The sequence below is a fragment of the Geotrypetes seraphini genome, chromosome 10, assembly GCF_902459505.1.
Source record: "Geotrypetes seraphini chromosome 10, aGeoSer1.1, whole genome shotgun sequence".
NCBI lineage: Eukaryota > Metazoa > Chordata > Amphibia > Gymnophiona > Dermophiidae > Geotrypetes > Geotrypetes seraphini.
In genome coordinates, this window is record NC_047093.1 from 72,708,649 (window position 1) to 72,719,715 (window position 11,067).

The following is an 11,067-nucleotide window of genomic DNA, read 5'->3' on the forward strand; positions in this document are numbered from 1 at the left end:
CCTATAAACACAGAACTTTTTTAGCTGCCAATGTCCAACAGTCATGCTGGTTCTTTCATGTATAATCTTCCAACTTACCATTTCCATGACCCAGAAATATCAAAGAAAAGACAATTTACTCATGTATTTTTAATTGGTATAACTAATGGGCAGACTGGATGGATCATTCAGGTCTTTATCTGCTGTCATTTATTATGTTACTATGATTGACAGTTCCTAGCCACGTCTCATGTCGTATATTAGTCCAGCCCGACATAAAAATAGAGCGTCTTCAGGAGTTGTGACAAGCCAGGGCTCCCCTACTGAACGACACATTTAAAATTTAAACAATAATTAATAATAATAATAATACAAACAATAATAATAATAATACAAATTACTCTACATCAAGGCTGCCCAAGTCCGGTCCTCAAGGTCTATTGGCAGACCAGGTTTTCTGGATATCCACAATGAATATGAATGAGAGAGATTTGCATACCAGGAAGGCAGTGCAGGCAAATCTCTCTCATGCATATTCATTGTGGATATCCTGAAAACCTGGCCTGCCAGTAGATCTCGAGGACCGGACTTGGGCAGCCCTACTCTGCATTCATGCACAAACTAATTAATACATTTTTCAATTCATACCTTCTCTCAACATAACCTTATCATATTGCAACTTTACGGGAGAATACCAGCATCAGGTCTACCCTTCCTCCACCATCAAAGTTCCAATTCCAACTGTTCTAATCTCACTGATCTAAACCCACTCCTTTTAAACTCACTGCCTAGTTATTCACAAAAGATGCCATTCCACCTCCTTATTCAGGCTCCCCAGGTTCTTTCATAGCCCAGTGATGAATTAACCCTAGTGCTCTAGGGGTGTAGTTGGGGCAGGAGCGATCCCCAGTTCTCCCTTCTCATTCTTGCTCTGTTCTCAAAATGACTGCCATAACTGGGGCATTGCTCCCGCCCTGCCTATACCACTACAACACTGATGATTGTAAAGTAATCTGGAGGGGGAGGCCTACTCTTTCTATTCCCTTTTTCCTGTATTGTAATTGCAAGAAATGCAGTTATGGTTTTGCATAATAGTTTAGTTGCTAAATAGAGAGCTTGAAGTAAATGATTTGATATAAAAGTTTAGCAGACATTTAAGCCTCTAATAAGTTTGTTAGGAATTAGTCTCTCCCTGGAGTTATGACATTAGCTGTCATTCTGAGTGGAACGCAATCAGCCAATGTAAAAGCATTGTGGCTTTTACTTTGTTTTCATTGGCTGTAGTCCAAGTTCTTTACTTGGAAGAAAAATACGGTCTTTCATTATTTAAATTATATTTTAGCTCAGATACTATGGGTGTAGCAGAGGAATGTGCTGTAGACCGCAAGCTCTGATGATCTCTAATGGCCCTTACTGGTTCACAGTCATAGAACCAAACTTGAGTTTTTTGGTTTTGGTGTCAGCTTCGACCAAAACTAGGTGATGAGTTTCGGTTGCAGATTCTGTTTCAGCCAGAAGCTTTCAGATAGTTTTGTTGGCAGTTTAGGTTTGGGCCGAAACTGGATAAAAGCAGTTTCAGTTGACTTCTAAAGTGGAGCTTAGGCAGAGTAATCAGTCTAACCGGTTAAGTAAACAGATAAAGTAAGGATAGCAAACAAACTATCACAACTTTATCTTCAAAATGAATCGGGCACCACTCTGAATATTGGCTGGTGCCAGATTTAACTTTTGGGTGACCACTGTGGGTTGAATATTGGGCTCTTAAAGTATATAGAACTATCTCACATTTGTACCAGAATTCATCACAATCCACTAGATTGCTATGGTAATTAGGCAACAAATAAAAAAGATAAATTTGAAAGTTAAATTTGCTCTGTCAAATTGTGATTTTCATACAGTGCTAGTTAGTTTTACAGAGCAATTCTAACGGTATAGTTTATTTGAATGGGGCTTAATTTGTTGAAATTTTTCAATTCTGGCTGTGTGTGGAAATGCAATGGAAAAAACTTACGTGGTCAGCCAGCTCTTGCTTTGAAATGTTACAGGAGGTTGGTTAGTCCAGACTGACTATGGAAAAACAGTTTGTTCAACGAAACTCAAACAGACAACAATGTATGAACACACTAGGTACAGATTAAACTTCTATTTCCAGACCTCAAACACCCGAGACACTACTTATTTCATTTTGTGTCCTTGCTGGGGTGACGTGTTCATCATTGGTCTGGTTTTATTGATTTTAGTGCAGGTAAGACCCAAATTAACCAACGTAGTGCTATAATTAAATGAGTGGTGTGGGGAGATTCTCCAAATTAATTGGACTCATAAACAATATAAGATAACAATGGAATTTTGAAGAGTATCAGGCCCTGAGGAAACTTGCCAGTGAAACGACTGGGTAGCCGTCAGGCTATAAGCTAAGTGCTCTTCTTAATAATTTAATTGGGTCTTACCTGCACTAAAATCAATAAAACCAGACCCATGATGAACAAGTCACCCCAGCAAGGACACAAAATGAAATAAGTAGTGTCTTGGGTGTTTGCGGTCAGGAAATAGAAGTTTAATCTGCACCTAGTTTGTTCATATATTGTTGTCTGTTGCTGTACAGGAGGTTGGTTAACATTGTTCTTTGGCCAACTGTACTACCTTCATTACATATGTTAGAGGAGCTTTGTAATGTTTCCATCCTTTTTTTTTTTACAGGTCATGCAATATTTAAACTTACATATCTAAGCAATCATGACTTCAAACATCTGTATTTCGAATCAGACTCTGCTACGGTTAATGAAATAGTGCTAAAGGTTAGTATTCATTTAAAGACAACTTTTTCTCTCATTTTGAACTATTAACAAGTAGAATCTTCCTGTACTATGAGTCTGTTTTAGAAATTAACACTGATTTTTGAAGATTGATGATGTTATTCACTTAATAAGATGATATATGAAAGGTATGAAATTTACAGCCTCTTTCCATCCCTCTTCTCTCAATAAATATTAGCCATCTAGTCAGACAAGGGCAATTCTGAAAAGTTACTATGCTTAGCAGTTCCCCAAACAGAGCCTTATTAGACACCGGAGCAGAGGACAGAAACCAAAGAGGAGGCATAGCCAGTGTTAGCCTCCCTGTGTCAGTGACATCATGTTCTTTGTCAAGGGGCCTCCTCTAATGCTGCATTCTCAAATAGTTGTCCCGTTAACCCTTGCCCCCAAAACACAAACAAAACCCCCCATATAATCTTGGCTCCCAAAGCAGTAAAATTGTTGTGTGGCACACACCCACACCTACATATACCTTAGATTGATTTCAAATACATAGGAACCGAAACTTAAGGTTATATAAAGAGATACTGGGATTCATCTTTACAAAGCTTGTAAACATGCTAAAACTGTTTTACTGTATGGGGTGTCCAGAAACAGTCATTAAGTTGTTAATATAAGTGTGATTGTCAGAAATAAATGTGGAATGCAAAAATATATATATAGCTCAAGTCATGCCTTAGGTTATCACCATTTGTTGGTACAATTATTTGCAGGATGATACACCTGTAAGATTTCCCAAGTGCAGTTTATTCAAGAGTAAGGGGATGGGATTGGATTTGATATACTGCTTTTCTGTGATTACAATCAAAGCAGTTTACATATTATATTCAGGTACTTATTTTGTACATGTGGCAGTGGAAGGTTAAGTGGCTTGTCCAGAGTCACAAGGAGCTGCAGTGGGAATTGAACCCAGTTTTCCAGGTTCTCAGACCACTGCACTATTAGGTTACCCCTCCATCCAGTTAAAGGAACTTGTAATAGTTTGTTCAGAGTAGTTCTGTAAGTCAAAGGAGTAGAGGTGATGGATTTAGCCACAGGTGGACCTAGGCCCATCCACTTTCACCTCAGGTGCACCCAGCAATGGCACACTATTTGTGTAGCACATGGGGATCCACAAGTCATGCCAGCTGAAGATATCAGCAGACTACCAAAGTTGTGAACCCTATTTGAAAAGTGCAACTGTCAGCACTCTGACACTCTATTCATGCTCAGTTCTAATAGAAATAGAAAAAATAAATAAAGGCAAATAAAGATCATAAGGCCTATCCAGTCTGCCCATCCATGTTTGTAATTTCAGAGTGCTGACAATGTCTAAAGCTGGTAAGGCATGGTGATCACCTGCCAGCTAAGGTATTTACATAGTAAAGTTTGGGTAAGCAGTAGAATATAGGGGAGGGGGAGAAATGCAACAGCAGCAGATGACTCCAGAGACTAGTGGGATAGCACACATCTACCAGCAGGTGAAGATAGAGAAACTGATTAACAGGTGGACCTATTGGCTGGCACTCCTCCTGTATCTTCAGTATGATCTTCAGTATGTAAGCCTGTTCTACAGAAAACTACACTGGTTGCCAATGGAGGCAAGGGTCATCTTCAGGTTTGCCTGCCTGTGCTTCAAAACCATAACAGGTTCATCCCTGATCTACCTATCACACCATTTTGTATTTCCAGGCACCTTCCGCACACGTAATACCTACCTATTTGCTTTCCCCTCCCTGAAGGGCTGTATCTATAAGAGATTCCTTGATAGAACACTGTCATTCCAAGCCAGCAAATGGAACAAATATCTAACCACCCTCATTTCAAACACACCCTCCCACCAAACCTATCTCTTTGATAAATTTCTCTGACTCCTCCCTGCCTTGTTGTTCTCTGATATACTTATTGCATATCCGACTACTCTACCAATGTAATTGACAATATTCTCTGTAACATCGCTGTCTGTGTACAGTCTCTTCCTCTGTAAACCACTCTGAACTGCTTCTGGTATTGCGGTATGCAAAATAAAGTTATTATTATTATTACAAAATAAAGTTATTATCTCCAGCAGGCGGATGGTCGCTATTCAACTAGCTCCTGAATTCTAGCTGTGACTGGAAAATTAATTCTCTTCAGGTAGACAGGGATGACTGGCTGAGTGGTGCCAGCTTTGGGAGTTACACCTGGGCCACCCCAGGTCCCTGCCCTCCATTGGATTGAGGGGCATTCTTGCTTCTCTCAATTTTCTTCTTAAAAAAAAAAAAAGAGAGAGAGAGAGAACAAAATTGTTGTGCTTACCCAAAAACTAATTGAGGTGATATTCTCAAAAAGGACCTGTTAAATAGGTTTTCTGCCATCTCATACCAGCGGGGAGCATATGGTTAGTATATAGGGTCTTCAGATAATAAGAGGTATCCTGTTCCTTGCACATCAAAACTGGTATAGCAGCAAGACCAAAGACATTTTCTTCAGCCCTCGGCAAGCCAGGGAACGCATGGAGGGGCATAATCGAAAGGGACGTCTAAGTCTGTTTACGTCCATCTCGCAAGTCGTCCAAAGTTAAAAAGAGCCTAAGACACATTTTCGAAAGAGACGTCCAACTTTTTTTTACTTTCTAAAATCGTCTAATTATACGTCCTGCCGATCTAATCGTCCAAACCGTTAAATCGTCCATCTTTATACCACATTTCCGTCCAACTTTCCGTCCAAGTCCAAAACGCCTAGAACAAGCCCTGCAAAGTGATGGATTGAACACCCAGACATGCCACCTAAATAGTGGAGTACCTTACAGGGCACTGCTGTGAACTTCACAAAAAGGGTGCCATGGCTTCTCCTCCCTACAGCTCCCTTCTAGGTCATGGTAATCCCCCCAAACCGCCTCCAGAATCCCCTAGACCCACTTATCTACCACCCCAATAGCCCTTATGGCTGCAGGAGTCACTTATATGCCAGTAAGAACATAAGAAGTTGCCCCCGCTGAGTCAGACCAGAGGTCCATCTTGCTCAGAGGTCCGCTCCCGCGGCGGCCCATCAGGCCTAGTGCCTGAACAGTGATCCCTGATTAATTTTATAATTTTACCTCTAATCCCATCCCTATAATGGGTTTTGGAGGTGTATAGAGCAGTGCACATGTATAAGTATAAATACAGTGATTACAGGGGCTTATGGGCATGGGTCCTCCTCTATGGGTCCCTAACCCACCCCCAAAACGACTTAAGCTGCCTCTGGGCTGGACGACTAGGCTTTCCTATGCCAGGCTGCTAGGTGATGATGGTCTTGAGGTTGAAATTTAAAGTTGTGAATAAAATTTTTTATGGAGGGGGATTTGTGATCACTGGGGTAGTGTGTGGGGGTCTGTGTTATGTGTTTGCAGTGCTTATCTGGTGACTTTAGGTGGGTTTTTGTGACTTAGACCATGTTTTAAATGGTCTAAGTCACAACGTCCAAGTTCCGTCGATCCTGGGCTGTATAACTTTCGGTTATACATGCTGTACGGCTAAGTCTAAGCCAGCCCACGTCCCGCCCAACTCCCGTCCTCGACACGCCTCCTGAAACACCCCATTTAGCTTTGGACGTTGAGCAGCACTATGAAGGCCTAGGTCATTTAGAAATACGTCCAAAACCCGTTTTTATTTTCGGCGCTTGGACATTTTTGAGAAATATTTGTCCAAGTGCCGACTTAGGCCGGTTTTTGGACGTTTTTCTCTTTCAGTTATGAGCCCCATACTGTCCACTGTGAGAGAAAAGGAAAGAGAAAAAGTTAAAGCTACAGCCTCAGCACCCACACTCAAACCCACACTGCTCCTTCTGACCCTGGGCAAGTCACTTAATCCCCCCATTGCCCCAGGTACGTTAGATGTTTATGTGAGCCCACTAGGACAGACAGGGAAAAATTATTGAGTACCTGAATAAATTCATGTAAATTGTTCTGAGCTCCCCTGGGAGAACAATAAAGAAAATTGAATTAATAAATAAAAGATTGAAAATACAATTATTATAAGATGTGTTTTACTTAATTATATTAACCAAAACCCTTTATCCAGGTAAATCTTTATTTTAAATCTGAAAGTTCCTGAAAAAAAAAACATCTGGAAGTGATGTGGCACTTGGAATTAGGTTTTTTAAATGATCAAGTGACAAAGACTGAGGCTTTATTGACCATGAAAACTTTTCCTATATTTTTTATGCCTTAAGCAGTAAAAAGCAATAAAAGTAGAACACTCTATAGTGCATAAAATTGTGCAAATTTGAGGCCACAGAGTATTAACCAGCTAATGGTCGACTAAAGGGCATTTTTATCTTTTCATTCTTATATTAACCTTCCATTAAAATTATCTGTACGATTATCACAAGCACAAGAGAGAATAAATTTAATCCAGAGTGGGCTTGTTAAATATATTCAAAATGCCTCCATAGAACAGCTTGTGCAAAAATTAAATTAGCGAAGTGTGAAAATTTAGTGCACTATTTATATGTATTAAATCTGATAGGTGCTTTCATCAATCAATTATACCAGCATTGAAAGAGTTCTCATCAGATGCTTAGGTATAAAAGCGCTCTTCTGTTTTTACAGAAATTTTAGTTTGAGTCATCTAAATTGTACTTTATTGTCGTCAGCCTTTGAAGTATGTTTAGTGTACATTTAATCAAAAGTACATGACTGGATTTCCAATTAAGCAGAGTAGGCATCTGCCTTCTATGAAGCGTCCTGCTCTCCTCCATTTCTATAGTCCTGTCTCCCAAATACTACTCAGCCTGTCATCCAGCCTGACTCCTTAAAGTTATCAGGGTTTATAGGCATTCAGAATAGTGTAAAATATCATTAGTGCTAAGCCACCCTGCACCTTTAAGGGAGCACATCTGATGTGGGGATATTGCCATTCAAGCTGATTGATGCTGAAGAGATGCTATCCTGGGTTGTCCCTTTACAGAATGAGGCTGAAAGCATGCTGCCATTCAGATTAAGCAGTCCTTGGGCAAGAGAGAGCCACAAGGAAGAAAGGAGGTGGTACCTTTTTCTCAGCAGCGCCCCAGCCCTGCTCAGAATGGCTGCCTCAGTAGAACTGAGCAGCCATTCAGAAGTGGCGCCTGCCCAAACAGCAGCATGCTTGTGCGTCACTGGCCCCGACGTGCCGGTAATCAGCAGGCAGCAGCCCTGCGAAGCACCAGCGACCGGCCCAATTAGGGAAGTGTCTGGGCCCAGGCATTAGCATGCTTGTGCGCCGCAGGCCCCGACAAGCAGCAGGCAGCCATCCACCGACCTCCAACATTTAAAGGTACCGCCGGGGGGGGCTGGGACAGAATTTAACGATGCTGGGGACTGGGATTGAATTTAAATATGCGGGGGGTATATAAAAATGTTTATTGATTGTGGGCTGGACAGAATTTAAAGGTGCTGGGGGGTATGTAAAAATGATGATTGAGGGTGGGTGGCTGGAACAGAATTTAAAGGTGTCGGGTATATATTAGTATACAATTTGGTTCAGAATGTTTTTTTTTTTCTTGTTTTCCTTCTCTAAATCTGGGGTGCATCTTATGGTGAGGTGCGTCTTATGGAGCGAAAAATACGGTAGTTCTAAAATCAGATTCTCAGGACTTTAAAAGGGCCAGCCTAGTGTTCAGGATATCCACAATGGATATATTTTCATGTAAATGGAGGTAGTGGAAGCACATACCTCTGATGCAATATCCATTGTGGATATCTTGAAACCAGCCTTACCAGGCAGGTGGAGAATCACTACTAAACTAGTGCTGGAGGATACCTAATAGATTTGCTTTTCAGAAAATTTATAATGAATATGCATGAGACAGTTATAAAAACTGAATTGTTTTCATGCTATTGAATAGTAAAGCCTTGCAGTGATTTTTTTTTTTAAAAAAAGGAACAAACATGTGTCCTCCGGTGTTCACAGATTCATATGGTGTGTTTCCAGGAGACTGATGAGAAGAATCATGAAAAGCTATGTATGTGATTTAGGATCTTGTTTATATTTTCAAGGTGAATTATATTCTGGAATCTCGTGCAAGCTCAGCTCGAGCAGATTATTTTGCTCAGAAACAAAGGAAACTGAGCAGGAGAACAAGTTTTAGCTTGAAGAAGTCGGGACAGCAGTAATGTGTAGCCTTGAACAGGAGAAACAAGCAAGCTGTTGGCACAGTTGCATGGAGAAGAAGCAGTGGCGACCCTTCCAGCCCAAATATAGGGCAAAAGCAGAAACTCCAGGAGTTGCAAGAAATGGAAAAAAAAATCCACGTGTTAGTATTTTTTTTATTTTTTGTACTGAAACAACTCACATTTTGCAATGAAATATCATTTACCTAAAGCATCTTCTTGACTTGCAAATACAGAAAAGATGAAAACTGCCATTTTTGATTAGAATGTGACAAAGATGAATTTAAAAACTTTTATTAGAATCAGGAAACGGACATCATGTGTGGTTCATTCAAGGTATAAGATTGCAAGCATTATACTGTATATGTGTGTGTGTATATAGATAGATAATAATTTGGCCATGTGAAGAGAAAGAGAGTAAGTTACATATATTGTATATATTACTTCTGATATGAGCAGACTTTCAAAAAAGAAATTTAGGATGAAAATGTAAGATTTTTTCCTCTACTATTACACAGATAACAGAAATAATGTATCAAAGCTTGTAAGAGGAACAGCTCTGTTGCCATTTTTAAGGTGGAAGCCATGAGAATCAATTATTATATTTAACTGGAAAGGTACTTGGACTGCTGAACACAACAGGGCAAAAAAAAAGTCTATAGCTGAAGATGTGCTGTTTCTCATACTTAATCCATGAGCTGGTCTGTAGCACAGAGAAAGAAAGCTGAAATATCCAGCAGATACTCCGAATTCAAAAATTTTGACCTCGGCGGTGTAGCTGTATGAATAAACTTTCAACATACAGACTTAACACACCCTTCTCGTCACTGATCTCAATAAACTTTCAATTAGTTATTTTCTATGCGTCTTATTTTATAAATTCAGTTTTGAATACATTTTCAATACTCATCTTTAAAGAAGAAGGAAGCAGCTAGGGGAGTCTCGTTCTGACACAGAACTACATTTCGTCATAGCTTTCTCAAGGACGTTCCCCTTAGTTCGTCGCATCTACTATTCCCACGGTAAACTAAGGGCTCCTTTTACTAAGGTGCGCTAGCGTTTTTAGCGCACACATAAGATTAGCGCGCGCTAGCTGAAAAATTACCGCCTGCTTAAAAGGAGGCGGTAGCGGCTAGCGCATGTGGCATTTTAGCGCGCGTCAAGAGACCCTAATGCACCTTTTTAAAAGGAGCCCTAAGGGGAACATCCTTGAGAAAGCTACGGTGAAAAATAGTTTTATGTCAGAACAAGACTCCCTTAGCCACTTTCTTCTTCTTTAAAGATGAGTATTGAAAAATTATTTGTTTATGTTTGTTAAAAATTTGATATACCACTGAAGCTTACAACAGACCACAGCAGTTTACAAAACAATAATCAAAAAAGGAAAGGAATGCCATAAAAACCATGACAAACAAAAAGTACAAACTAATATTTTGTTTTGTCTAAAAGGATAAACCTTGTTATAGAAATAATATTAGTTAATATACTGTATATGATCACTTGACAAGTTTTCCATTCCAAAAACCAGGATCTTTACCCAACAACACTATATATTATTTCATTACCTTTTGACTTATATTCTGCCAAAGCCCTCGAAACAATGCTGTACATTTAGGGGGGGAGTTTAACCCCCTAACATTATAGAAGACGATCTTGAAACTTGTCATCTGCCAAAGTGGAAAAAAAAAACTTGATTCGTGAAAACTTGAGACATCTCTCTCTCACCCACCCCCACCATCCCAGTCCCACTCCCTCACAACCCCCTGATTTCTGTGCTCCTTTCATTTCTTCAGGATGGTCTCAAAAAGAGTCTGGCTGTTGGCCCCTTCAAGATACAGGTGGCAAGCCTCTCATGCCTTATAACTCAAGTGGAGAAAGGGTCTTTGGCTTACATCCAGATGGTTTGAGGTTTCTGAAGGGAATGTTGCATTTGCATCCTCCTGTGCGACAACAATTTTCAATGTGAAATCTTAACATCATGTTACAGGTCCTCAATAGAGCCCATTACAAGTCCTTGCAAGAGGCATCACTGATGGATCTCACCATCAAGATGGTTTTCCTGGTAGTTTTTGCCACAACAAACAGGGTTTTAGAACTTCAGGCTCTGTTGTGTAGAGAACTGTTACTCAGATTTACAGAGTCAGGTGTGTCTGCTTATGGTGCCTTCCTTTCTGTTAAAGG

At 40.1% G+C, this 11,067-nt stretch overlaps 1 protein-coding gene across 5 annotated transcripts in view; it reads left to right on the plus strand.

Annotated features, from left to right (window-relative positions):
• MAPKAP1 (MAPK associated protein 1) overlaps positions 1-9,744 on the plus strand; it is a 479,755-nt gene extending 470,011 nt beyond the window's left edge. For 4 of the 5 annotated variants that reach the window (XM_033961253.1, XM_033961252.1, XM_033961256.1 and 1 more), the window contains 2 exons: positions 2,680-2,777; positions 8,773-9,744. In XM_033961253.1, the coding sequence (XP_033817144.1) occupies positions 2,680-2,777; positions 8,773-8,889 (215 nt within the window). In that variant the 3' untranslated portion in view covers positions 8,890-9,744. Of the gene's footprint in view, positions 1-2,679; positions 2,778-8,772 lie in introns of those variants that run through there. The other variant, XR_004540893.1, reaches the window with a different exon arrangement.
• The last annotated feature ends 1,323 nt before the right edge of the window (positions 9,745-11,067 follow it).